The 13,871-nt window shown below is 35.9% G+C and overlaps 1 protein-coding gene across 15 annotated transcripts in view; it reads left to right on the top strand.

The window, feature by feature from the left end:
* AGTPBP1 (ATP/GTP binding carboxypeptidase 1) overlaps positions 1 to 13,871 on the top strand; it is a 75,653-nt gene that overhangs the window by 39,577 nt on the left and 22,205 nt on the right. For 6 of the 15 annotated variants that reach the window (XM_082301786.1, XM_082301792.1, XM_082301788.1 and 3 more), the window contains 4 exons: positions 1,306 to 1,435; positions 1,799 to 1,930; positions 3,556 to 3,732; positions 9,024 to 9,184. In XM_082301786.1, the coding sequence (XP_082157912.1) occupies positions 1,306 to 1,435; positions 1,799 to 1,930; positions 3,556 to 3,732; positions 9,024 to 9,184 (600 nt within the window). Of the gene's footprint in view, positions 1 to 1,305; positions 1,436 to 1,798; positions 1,931 to 3,555; positions 3,749 to 7,315; positions 7,453 to 9,023; positions 9,185 to 13,871 lie in introns of those variants that run through there. The other 9 variants (XM_082301791.1, XM_082301779.1, XM_082301780.1 and 6 more) reach the window with 8 other exon arrangements.

The following is a 13,871-nucleotide window of genomic DNA, read 5'->3' as shown; positions in this document are numbered from 1 at the left end:
TATCTAAACTAGTCCTGGAAAGATACAAACGCAATACTTAATATGATAAAAAACAGCAAACACTTGCAATATTGATAGGATTTTTGGCTTCTTAAAAGGCAGTTACATTGTTACACAAATTTCAGTTTTGCAAAAATATTTTCAGTTGTTCATGGATAATAATAATTTCAGTGTGATTTTAACATGACATTTTAATTGTATCTCTGTCTTGGATTTGTGTAAGAGTGTTCTATGAGACCACACCTGCATTTAGGAAAAGCTAAACAAGTTCATGGTCCACATGAAAAAAAAAGTGTATTTGAGAAAGCTTTTTACATATTTTTTTAAAAGGTGGGAAGTTAATAGGTGTGCAAGAGAAAGGGTAAGAGAGTATCCTGGTTTGATTAAATTTATCAATTGTAGTTATTTCAATTGCTACACTTTTCTAAATTGATTTAAGGAATATTTTAGAAAGTTTTGAAACTGCTGTGAGTAAACATTCAGCAGTCTACATTTACTTCCTTGCAGGGAATTCATATGAAATAGAAATTTTGCTGTGGTGAATCTACAGTTTCTATTCATCTTTTATAGGTAGTATTTTTAAAGGTTTTGTGAATAAAATAATAAAAATAAAACAGCTACAGATTTCAGTAGAGCCTTGTCTTTATATGTGTAAAAGCATATGTATACTGGAACACCCATAATTAAATAATTCAGCATACAGGGACAACTAAGAAAGCTGTCCCAGTAGACACAGTCTAAAGGCAAATGTATTGAAGATGACTACATGATCATGAAATCCTACAAGTTTAAAAGTTCTTGCTGATAGTTGACTGAGTATAGAGATGATCTTTTTGTTTGCTGGGTTTTTTGTTTGGTTTTCTTTTTCGTTCTTGTTTTTCTCACAGCTCCTTCTCTCCTAACAACTTCACATTTCAAGTATTATATTTCTAGTTTACATTAGTCTTTAAATTACAGAAGTCAAGACACTGAAACTGTAAAGATACCATATATTTGAAATTACTGATTTTGAACTAGCATTTGAATAGAATTGCAGGCCTTGAGTTTCAACAGCAAATAAACAATATTACAGTTGACTTCATATGAGAGGCTACTTCTAATTTATTTTTAGATTTTCTATAACATAGCTTAAAATGCCCCAAGCATTTCTATTATTTGGCATGTTAGAGAATTGAAGTTTGTTTCTTGCCAGACTCCTTCCAAAGAAGCACTGGTGATGAGGAAAACTTGAGGTGGGGGGGAGGCTTATTTAAAAGTATGATAATACAGACTACATCATGCGTTTTTCCACCCCCCCCACAATAGCCACCGTTGCTCTTTAAGTGGAGAAGATTTAAACAGACAGTGGCAAAATCCAAATCCAGATCTGCATCCCACTATTTACCATGCTAAAGGGTTACTGCAATATCTGGCCGCTATAAAACGTTTGCCTTTGGTAAGTATGTGTGTGTAAGCAATTCTGAATATTTTTAACTTTGTCTATGTAGCTAGTCTATAAATTAAACATTTTAATATGGTCTTGTAAACCATGTCACACTTTAATTTGACTTGGAGAACTGGTTGTCTGCAAACCTGTAGATGTAAATCTGTTACATTGGCTAGGCTAGAAGGTTAAACCTTCCTTAGATGAATCACACACTTCTTGTCTTAAGGCAGGAGTTAATTGTATAAGGAACTGTGCTGCCTAATTCTTTTGAACTTTCAACAGTACAAATAAAAAAAAATTGTCTTTCTATTACTTTCATAAAATGTTAATTCCATATACCTTGGGTTTATTTTGCCAAATGATTTATTGTAGGTCTACTGTGATTATCATGGTCATTCTCGTAAAAAGAATGTATTTATGTATGGCTGCAGCATCAAAGAGACAATGTGGCATACAGGTGTTAATGCTGCCTCTTGTGACATGATGGAAGACCCTGGTTACAGGGTAAGTTTGACATTTGTATCTCTTTTATTTGGCATGGATTTGGAACACTTTTCAAATAGTATCCTAATCCCACCCTATGCAAATAACGACTCTACAGCATAAGCAGACTTATTTAAAATCATCTCTTTTTAGTTTGTAAGTGTACTTCAAAGTACACTTCATGAAGTGTACTTTGAGCTTTAAACATTATCCATAGAATGCTTTATTTTTGTTTGTTTCTTTGCACCAATATGTACTTTTTTGTATTTAATACTACTTTCTTAGAGAATAGATGGAAAATATGCTTCTGTGCATTTATAATTACCAGATGAAAAAACAGGTCATTGAAGCATGGCAAACAATATTCTAGCAACAAGGAAAAAAAGAAACTTAATTCTTTTGAGAAATACTTACTTTTGTATATGGAAATATGTAAGATTCCTTTTTATTTATTCCCTTATATAATGATGTGTAGTTAAGACATGTGCCCCTAATTAGGTATATGTAATCAACTTTCACAAACACATCCTCTGCATTGTATAAGCTTCGAAATTGTCAAAGATTTAGAGAATTACTTGTTTCTTAGTGTTACTTGTTTCTTCTGTGTGTCTCCCTCCACTGCTGCCTCATGGGAACTGCAAACCTGTGTGACCTAAAGGTGTCCAGGCCCCAGTTTTTTTTTAAAAAATTCAAGAGCTAAGCTTCAAAAACATGTGAATGTGTGTTAAAACACTTGTTACACATCCTTGAGTGTAACTGAGTACAGATGCTGTCTGATTTTTTTTCTTTAAGTCACAAAAAAAAATTGATCCCTCACAAAAAAAAATTGATCGCTTCTTGATTTTCTTGTATAATTTCCTGGATGCTGAGCTGGATGCCAGTCATGTTTGCTGCTGTAACACATTATATGGGGTTTTGTTAGTTCACCCTGCACTACTATAGTGCACAAAAGACAGTAGTCAATAAGGGCTGTTGGAAAAAGCCTTTTGGTTTCAAAAAGGTGGAATGAAATGTTAGGGCAATCTTACACTAATGGGTTAAGTACTACTGAAATAATGAATTTGAGGTGGTCGTGTTTTGTCTTAACTGACACAAACACTGGAAAGAACAGTTGTTTAGCATTAGTCAATGACCTTTTCACTGAAGCTGTCATGTAAACAGTTATACTGGACTTTGATTCACATTCTTGAAGGGAAATACGCACCTAGTGCTTTGCTGGATACAAATGAAAACTGCTTTTGTTAGGTCTGTAAATGGGATTTCTGAAACAGTTTGCAGTTGAATTAAATACTTACATGGAGTATGGTACATTTAATTTGAGCAAACTTAGCTTGATGAGTTAGGAGGGATGGTGGTCAGCTGAAGAATTCTCTTGTATTCTGATTTTTACTCACATGACTAACAACTTCAGTGACTGAACCTGATAAAAAGGATTTTAATAAGTAGGAAAAGGCAAACCTGGAGATACTGTCACTTGAACACAGAGTTTTGAAAACTCAACATGGAGAACTGTTTCTTTCTTGCTTTTTTTTAATTCAAACTGCAGCAAAATTTTCCAGTAAGTTTGTGATTACATGGTCCCTTTTCACTTCCTTCCATATTGGAAGTAAAAGAATCACTGTATTTTTCAAATTGCTGTCCTGCAGGCACTCCCTAAGATCCTGAGTCAGACTGCCCCTGCATTCTGCATGGGCAGCTGCAGCTTTGTAGTGGAAAAGTCCAAGGAATCTACAGCACGAGTTGTTGTCTGGAGAGAGATAGGAGTACAAAGGAGCTACACAATGGAAAGCACGTTATGTGGATGTGACCAGGGCAAATATAAAGTAAGAAGATATATCAGTTCAGTATTTCTTACTTTTAAATTTCTTCCCTTTGCATTGTTATCTTACTCTGTAACCCCGCTTGCTCAATTCTTGCTTGCTTGAAGCTTCTGAAACCTTTTAAGGTCTGGGTACACTAATGTTAGAATGATAATTTTCAACTTTATAGGTTGCATAGCAGTTATGCTTATGGGCTGTTTTAACACGATTAATATCAATCATTGCTTATAACACATGTATATGGATGTAGTTAAAAAAACCCAGAACTGTTCTGTCCAACAGATTATTAGAATTGGGTAGTAGTAAATGCCAATACTATTAAAAAAATTTCCTTTACACATGGCAGTTTCAGACTTCAGCATGGCAGATCGTGGTTCTTCAACAGATATTTAGCAGTGTCCCTTACAGAATTTTCCCATATAGCTGGGGAAACAGGCTTACAAATAAAATCACTTTCCTATCAGATTACCAGCACTACAAATTACGCATCATCTCTGAACTCACATAGTTGTGTGGCTTCTTGACTTAAAATTTGTTTTCATTTTCTCTCCTTGAAAAGTGTTACAGGCTGGATATCTGAACACAAAAGGTGACCCTATTGGTAGTGTCTCACTACTAGACAGCATTTATGGAAGAAGTGGGTTTCCTCTGCTTGAAAGTTGAGTTTAGGAATGCTAATCAAGAAAATGATCACAAGCCTCAAATAAGGTGCTTGGCAGAAGGAGGATCAGAAGGCTGAGCGGGACAGAAACAACAAAAAAAAAGAGACAAGATACATTAGTATATTAATGTGTACTGCAACATCTGTGCTTATACCCCTAGACAGTAGGAAGACAGATTTTGTCCAGAATTTCAGTAGGCCTGTAAGTATTACATTTTGTCAATTAACAACAGAAGCATTCCTGCTGTTGTCAGAATATTCCCCAGATGACATTAATTGTGGAGCTTTAAAAAAAAATAACCAATTTGCTTATTTTGAAATTTCCAAAATGCTCTTAAACATGAACCCTCATGGCTTTAGAAGTGTTGCTACAGGAAGTACTTAAGAAAAGTGAATTGAAGATGCTTTGTGGACAAACTTTCAAGATGCTTAAACCTCCAAAGCTCTTCTTCAGTAATGAAAGAAAAAAAATGGCTGAATTTTGTGGAAGACTCATTTACTCAAAAGGGAAGAGCATTCTTCTATGTAATATAAACTTAACTGATGAGATTAAATTGCTGTTCTGCCATTCATTTTATGGAGTAAAGCAATTTGTGAGGTCTTCGTCATCCTCTGAACTTACAGGAAGGTCCTTAATTTTTTCTTCACTATGATAATGCTCAGACTTACTAAGAAAATGTATCTAAAAAGCCAAGGTGACTGGTCTTAAGCAAAGACCAGCATTTCTCCAGTGAGAAGATGAAAGAGATGAAAAGGCTTAAGCTCAGTGTTTTTGGGGGGGCTTTTGTTGTGTTGTTTGGTTTATTTTTGGGATTTATTTTGTGGAAGGAGTAGGGCCAGTAACTCTATCAATAAACTTGTGGTATAAATTAGATGACATATGTCATTATATGTTATTTCAAAACAGAAAGAAGTTGAACTATAGAAAGTCTCTTCTCTGCTACTTCCTATCCCAAAGGATGTGAGAGTTCAGATCTGAGGGGTGGAACCATAAAGGTCTGAAACACTTCACTACTCTTACTCTGGTTTGGCATCCTTGCTGAATTTTGTTCAAAGAATGAAGAGGATTACTTAACAATTTGGTTCCTTGTGGAAGGAATATTGAGTCTTTGCCAAAGCTGAACATCAGTTTTTCTTTTTATTCTCATTCATTTTACTTGGGCAATGATGATGCTAGACTATTTCCAGTCAGGAAGCTGTTGAGCTGAAGTTAGCAATTCTTACCAGAATTTAGGATCTCTTGTGACAGAGTTATCTCTGGAAGCAATTATTTTTTAACTGGTCACATGGAGTCTTTGTAGTGTGTTGAGAATAAGTGCTGCAAATATTGCTTGGTCATCTGTGATTCAAGATATGGAAAAACAAACTTTGCGGTGAATGGATTCTCTAGGATCTACTATGGGGCATAATTAAGACACCAGATAGAAGAACAATGTCTTCAATAATTCAAGCCATCTGAAAATGGAAATGAATCCCTTTCCTGATTGGAGATGAATAAATTTGGAAGTATCGCTTGACTTTTAAGTTAATTGAAAAAATTTTGTTATCAGGCAATCTTACAATGCACATAAAGAGAAGACTTCAGGAAATAAAGACTCGGTCAACAAATTTCTCAGTAACCATGGTTCTTCAGTCTCTAGAATTTGAGTTCTCAAAAATTATTATGTCTTTGTAACCTCTGCTGAATAAGAAAACAGAAGATCTACATGATATTTTACTGTTCAGCTGACTTCTCCAAATCTTTATATGCTGTTTTCCTTTTATTAAGTATATATTATAGGAGTATTCTTCTCACTTGAGGTCACAGTCTGCTATGCCTTTGTTTTGTATCTTCGCTTTCAAGTAGCAAGTTTAATCACTGAGATACTCCATTGATAGGAAGGTACCTTCATGACATGCTTAGTAAGGAAGACTTCAACCCTCCCTCTAAAATTTTACTGACAGTTGTATAAGATGTAGGGAAAAAGAAACTAAATTTAGTTTTAAAAGAAAAGAAGTTATTTTGCGATGGCTTGAGCTTAAAAGCAATGCCTGTAGCATTTAAGGAACTTTAATAGGCCTCAGTTAAAGGTACTAGAACAACAGTGGAAGATCATTAGAAGATAAAGAAAAGGAGTGTAATAAAGGTATCACTGAAAATGAACTTCACCTTAGGTCCCTTAGTAAGGTCAGCTGATGATTTTCTGAACCAGAGTTTGGATCTTGTTTCATGGAAATGAAGAGGTTTGGCTGATGGAAAAATCAGTTAAGGAATTTGGTGTTTGGCATTTGTGTGATACTACATTCTCCCTTATGATTTAAAGAAATGGAAGAAGCAAATCAAGATTTGGCATGAGGCTCTTACCACAATTGTGTAGACCCCTTCAGTATAGTAGGTTCAGAATTTACCCTTCGGATGTTTCCCAGTTGTCCACTTCCAATCCAGTCCATTTAGGTTTCTCTTTAGTTACATCCTCTTTCTGCTGTGCTAAAAATAGCAGCCAGGGAACATGCGCATGCTTTATAACAATTGTCTTTGCACTTTTCCTTCATGCTATGCTCTTGTCCTTTTTCAACGTAGAGACACATATCCTATCTATAAGGAACCTGCCAACTAACGATAAATTCTTCAGCAACAAATGTAGATGATAACTGGAAAAGTTTCTGAACCATCAAGTTGTGCACATTAGTAATCTGTGTAACAGTGAGATTACTGTTACCTTTCTCCTTCCTCTTCTATATACTTGTTGCCTCTTGTCCTTAATGTTATTTTAATCTCTTTGGGGCAGGGACTGTATCTTCCTGTGATTAGCGTAGCGGAGCCCCAGCTATGATTGGGGTCTTCGAAAATTAATGATGTGCAAACAAATACAAAACAAAGCCAAAAAATTGGCCTCTGTGGATAAGGTACTGCACTGAGTGAGGAGAACTGATTTCTGTTCCCAGCGGGGTCAGTGACATGCTGTGAGACACTGTGCAAATCGCTTCAACCCTCTCTGCCTCCATTTCTCCATCAGTACAGTGAGGATAATTCTTCCTTTATTAATAAGTGCTTTGAAACCTACAGCACAAAAGCATTATAAAAGAGGTAAGTAGTATTACTATTAAGAATAATACTCAAATATTCAACTCTTGTTCACTGCTAACAGGTTTCAGTACCATTTGGCTGGAGGATGGCACTGTTCAGAATTGTGGATATAGCTTTATCTTTCTTGTCACTAAAAAGCACCTTGTTTATGAGTACTACCAAGGCAAAAAAAGAACTCAGAAGAAAATCAAACTTCTCCTCTATTAAGTATGTTCAAAACAGCACATGGAGAATGTGTGGGCTGTACCATTTCTGGAGCAACGTACTTTCTTTTAAACCTTGCATTTTAAAATGTAGTGTCAATGTGGCAACACATACAAAGCTTGTGTGGGTTTTTTCTAGCTTTTGGTAAAAAAATTCCTGCTTCATTCTTTTTTGCTTCATATATTTTTTTGTACTTGATGACTTAACTTACCACCAATTCCTGGCTCTTCTGCTTCCCTCTTTGTTTTGTCAAAGCTTCTTTTTAGCTAATCTGTGCATTAAGAGGTTTAGAACATCCAAGATTAAATCCTTTTAAATTCTCCAGAGATACAGAAATTGCAAAGGGGGAAATTGAGTTCTGCCACTGAATTTGCTAGTGTATATACAGTTAGTACTAGCCAATTACGTAACTGTTGAGGCTCAGTCTGGATTACTCTCTTTTCATAAAATAGTTGAGGTCAGAGGTGATATCCCTATATACTGCACTTCTGGCTAAATTTAAAGTGTGGAATTACCTGGTGGGAGAGTTTTATCAGATAGGTAAACTTGGAGACCATTACGTAAGTGTCGTGGTGCTTTCCAGCAATCTTTCCTCAGCAATCTTTATTTCCCCTCATGAAAATAACAGATTTTGTGGGGCTTGGTGCCTAGCCAGCTAAAACCATGACAGTAAGTTCTTCCTTTTAAATAGTCTTTGCAGAGGAAAATGCCTGGCTATGTAATTCAAGTTAGAAAAGAGCTCTGGCTTTTGAGAATTCATTTGTTGGTTTTAATTACTAAATGTCTGAATAAATGCTTTCAGAATTAACACACGTAGCCTCTAACTTATAGGCGGGGAAGAGACATCTGTCTCATGGAGTAACTGCTGCCTTAGATAGTCTTACCTATATGTCAGAACATAGCAATGAACTTGATCACAGCTATGATATGAATTCTCTCCTTTTTTTTCATTCTGATTGATGGAACTTATGTTGAGGAATCTTGTATTTGAAATGAATTTTTATAATTTTTTCTGAAGTTGTAAAGAATAATTTATACTTATGAATCTAGACATGATCTCTGTCTCTCTTCCTATGCCACTGGGAAAAGATCTGGTAATATTGGGGTGCTAGAAGTGTAGACTAGGAAGCTCCAAAAAATATGGATGTGTCTGCTCAGCCTTGGAGGAATCATGTAGGTATTTCTGAGTCTTCTTTGATACTCTTGCTAAGTGTTTATTCTACAGTTATTTGTTCTGTCTCTAAAGCAAGAGAAGGTATTAAGTAAAGTAAGAAAATGTTAACCTGAAGAGTTATTCTGCAGTATGTGTGGGTCCATCTGCATGTGCCTATTTTATATTTTTAAATCTTATTTTCAAATTAGGGATTACAGATAGGTACAAGAGAACTGGAGGAGATGGGAGCAAAGTTCTGTGTTGGCTTGCTGCGTTTAAAAAGAATGTCCTCACCTTTGGAATACAGTCTGCCTTCTAGTCTGTTGGATATTGAAAATGAGCTGATTGAGTCAAGCTGTAAAGTGACAAGGTAGTACACTTCTATAATACCTACTTTCTCTTTTGGGGAAAAAATTGCAGTTTCTCAAGTGGTATAAAGATGTTTTCAAAAATACTCTTCCACTCATCAAAAATAATGCTGATGTATTGTGACCTGTTACTTTAACAATAATCTGAATATGTTGGAGACCTACTGTGTTAATTCAGTTGTTTCAAACTTTGAAGGAAAACAATACAGACAGAGTTAGACTATATGTCACATTTGTTGCTAGGATAAACACTAGCAATTTTAATGTCATTGGGGAGTTATTACAGGCCATAAAATTCAGTAGTAGGTCTTAGATTTCAGTTGTCTCTTTCAAGGTGTTTTTTTTCCCCCTTTTTTTTTTTTCTTGCTGTGGTATTAAAAATGCATTTAAACAGACTTAAAGTGTGTGAGTTAAAGCAACTAAAAACTGTAAGTATTTCTTCCAGACTCTTTTTTTTTTGTTTCTCTTGTGGTGGAGGTATATAACAACACTCGAAGAATTTAAAACATGTGAAATAGTTTGGGTCACCGAAGAAATTCATATGCTCAGTAGCTAGGTTACTAAGTTGCCTGTTCTTAAAGGTGTAGATAGGCTTGCAGTTGTATGCATACAGTGCATCTTTCCATTCATGTAATTCATCACCCAAGTATCCACATGTACATGGTAACTAAAGATGGACAACAAGTAAGTGATTCCAAATGTACAAGCATATTATTCTGAAAATGTGGTTGACAGACTAATAAAGCTGAGTTCCAGACTTGAAAAAGGCATTATATTGGAAAGGAGTAAGGTTTACATGCTACAATATTTCTACTAATGTTGGCTGTAGCTCCAATTTAGCTAAAACAATAGAGTGGAAATTTGGGAAAAAAATGGAATTTGTTACTGCTTTTGGGCAGCTGAAATAAGGATGTTCTTGATGCTAAGACTTTTGTTAGATTAAGATTAACGAGCAATTAGTCTGTAGACCACAAAAACCTAGCAGAGCTATGGGAGGGCATCTGTGACACCGTATGACATGGAAATGATGTTTTTTTCCTGCATTCAGACCCATCAGTGTTACCAGAATGTTGAGTATTGAGAGAAACTGGAGCTTGTTCATGCTTACCACTTACAGATAATAATGAAAAGTGAAGTGTAAGCTAAAAGGTGATAAGAACAATAGGAGTAACAACAGGAGGGTGTCTTAGGGAAGTGGTTAAAAGTGTATGACTAGTAGCTGTGATGTGCTAGTATCTCTTGGCTCCAGTGATGATTGGATTCCCCCCAGTATCATTTGCTCTCTAGTAGAACATCAGGATGTTTGTAATGACTGAATTTTTACTGTCAGAACAAGTTTCATGCTTGGTTAAAGGTGAATTAGAGATTCCTGGAAGAGATAGTGTCAGAAAGTGGGTTTGAAGTAACCAAAGAAGAGCTTCCGTAAGTGTGTAAGATTGTAAAAGAAAGATTAGGGAAAATATGGCACCACAGGTGAATGGGGCAGGAACCCTTGTGACACAGGACATGTAAAAGGCTGAGGTAGTGAGTGCCTTCTTCGTCTTAGTGTTTATTAGAAAGAACGGCTTTCAGGATGCTAAGGACCCACACTGGGGAAGGACTGGAGCAAGGTGGTTGTTAGCAATTAATCCATGAGGGTGGCATTGAAAAACGGCCCCAAATTTCCACGTAACTTTCTATTACTGTCCGCCTCAGGCGTGGGAATCTCAGTCTTATATTGTCTCTTGGGAGAAAATTAGCATCCTAGTTCACAGGTAGTTAATGGCTGTGCTTTGGAAAAAGGTCATGTGCTGGATTTCTGTTATTATATATATTATATATATTCTGTGTTAATGTTATTTATGATGGATTTTCCTTACAAGAGCCCCTATTGAACTGAGGAATGTCATGTCATATACACAAGTCACTCCCCTTAGTATCTGCTAGAAAGCTAAAGACACATCAAAAACACTTCAGTATCAGAATGGGATAAAAAAGGGGGAGACATCATGTTTGCTTTCTGTTTGATAGCAAACTTGAGTAATGCTAGATGAGAAAAGGAACAAATGGGAACACATAGCTTGTTTTAATATTATGAAATAAACCAAATCGTGGTGTATGAATAGACACACATAGTTTGGACTTCCTTTACCAGCTAAAATACTTCATTAATAATTAGAAATCACTAATTTCTAGCTATCTCTAGAAAATTATTATGTATGAAAATTAATTGCATGTGAAGTTCAACCTTGCTAGGGGCAGGGGGAAGCTGTCTCTGACTTGATTTATATTTAATTGCTGGGAGTGAAGGGCACAGGGACTGTTTTAGCCTGGATTTTCAGAAAGCATTGGTAAAAGACTTAATCCTACATAAACATAGTGTTGTTGGCTACATATGAGCACAGGTAAAATATAACATTAGGCTCATAATAAGCTTACTGTTATTGAGACTCTATGTGGAAACACCTATAATCCTGTTGAGTGAAAAAAGTAACTAGTACTCTGCTTCTTAAAAAAAAACCCAGCAGGTTCAGTTCCATCCCAAAAGACTAGGTCATGAAAATCACAAAAATAATTGTACTGCAAGTTAATATTTTAAACTGGAGAGAGGTGATTAAATAACTTCATTCAGTGTATTAAAATTAATTTATATCTAGAAAAAAATTCTACAAAATGGTTTCCCCTAACATGACCTTTGGGTGTTGCACAGCTACAGATGGTGAAAGGTGATAAGCAAGTGCTTCTGCACTAAAGAAATTAGAAGAGTGGGGAAAAAATCAGATTCTGTGCATGTCAGTGTTCGTATTTTTAATCAATATGGAACATTGACATAAGTAATATTGAAATTTATTGGATGAATCTGTTAACATCTGTTTTGGTTTTTCTAAGTCCTGATGGCTTTATTTCTTAAAGTCATTGAATGTAAATCCAAGAACACTAAAACAGAAAAATATGTAGCATGAAGTGAGAAAATAGGTTTCAGTAATCACCTAGCAAATACTTTCACTGTATAACTGTGTGAGAATCCGTGATGGAAAAACTGAACATGTAAATTCCAACAACTTAGTTTAAAATAGGGCATTAAGACTGAAATGTGTAGTGTATTTGTACCTGGGTTTCTGAGCAATCTGGTGTCACTGCCCACAGCAGGAAGGTTGGAACTAGATGATTATTAAGGTCCCTTCCAACCCAAGCCATTCTAGAAACTATAATTTTGTTCACAGAACCTCCACCGTTAGCAATAAAAGTGCCATATAATATTTAAGTTTGCGCATTATCTTCTTTTGTTCTTTGCCAAAGGGATCAATTCTGCCATATGTGGATTTAAGAGGTGGTCCCATTCTTTTGTTGCCAGAAGCTCAGAAGCAGTTTTGCTGTATGCCTTAGGCCGTCAGACTTTTTGCCTCAATTACTTGGAAGAATTTGTCTAGAGCAGAGCAATTTTATTCTGCTCCCTAGCAAATATGCCCATGTGACAGTTGGTCCAGATATCCTTGGAGTCCGAATTTCCTGTCTGTGGTAGCAGTCATTGCATGTCACAGCAGAAAGTTCAAAAACCTATACTGTTTATTGATGATGATGCTCAGGGAGGAAGTCTCATGTTACTTGTTTTTAGGGTCTGGCTTCTATTCAGAACTTAGACACATACTGTAAAACAGGTGTTAGTTAAAGGTCAGCTTTTTTACTGGATAATGGAGGTACCATATTCCTCTATTCTGGATATTATTAAAAATAAATTTTAACAACAGTCTGTTTAAATAAACTTAGTGAAAATCCACTTTGTACTGTCTCAGGAAGTAATGGGCAAGACCATAGTGGACGTTATTTGGCGAGATCATTCCTCCTCCAAAAAAAACCCAACAAAAAACCCCAAACCAACAAAAGCATAGGATGAGGAATATTCAGTTTTTAACAACTGGAGAAAAGCATAGTTCAGCATGGACTTTCTACTGTCTTTCTTAGTTTGTGGGGATTTTTTGGGTTGGGTTGAGTTTGGGAAGGGGGGGGTTTGGTTTGTGGGTTTTGTTGGGGGTTTTTTTTGGTGAGGGAGTGAAATCAGATTCTATTTAAGTACTATTTTTATTAAATCACTGAATGAGTTTTCAAGGCTATTTTCCTTGTACAGTAAAAAAAAAAAAAGGCTGGATACTGCCTCAAAATGTTGCAGTTCATTCAGATTCCATAATCATTATTTTGCTTATATTCTTGGGAGATGGCTTGGGAGAGCACTCTAGAACATTTTGCTAGAAGACTATAACTAATTTATGTAGATATGATGAGTATCAGTTCCTAGTGACACTTCTAGTAAGACTCAGCAAACTCTTTTCACACTTGCCAGTTTGATGATAATTAGATTTGGAGAAACATGTGGCTGGAATTTCCAGATACCGTTACAACTGAAGTACACAGGAGTTGGGCTGCGTTGCTGTGTGAAGTGAGACTTCACTGCTGTTTGAAGGAAAAAGTCTCTTGGTAGGATTTGGTTTCTTTCTTGTCCTCCCTGCCCCCCTCTTCCTTACCCCTTGTAAGGATCTGGCTAGTTTTCTGTGCAGCAGAAGTACCTCTCTATTTCTAAGTGCTATGAAAAACAGATACTCATTTACACCTCTTGAAACTTACATGTCAAATTGGTGAAAGATGTTGTTCGTTTGTCATTTTATTAAATCCTTGTATCCAAAATGCTGACGTTTTAGTGTTTCTATATGGTTC

This window comes from Coloeus monedula, assembly GCF_965178545.1.
Source record: "Coloeus monedula genome assembly, chromosome: Z".
NCBI classification, from domain to species: Eukaryota; Metazoa; Chordata; class Aves; order Passeriformes; family Corvidae; genus Coloeus; species Coloeus monedula.
This window is presented reverse-complemented; position numbering and strand designations above follow the sequence as displayed.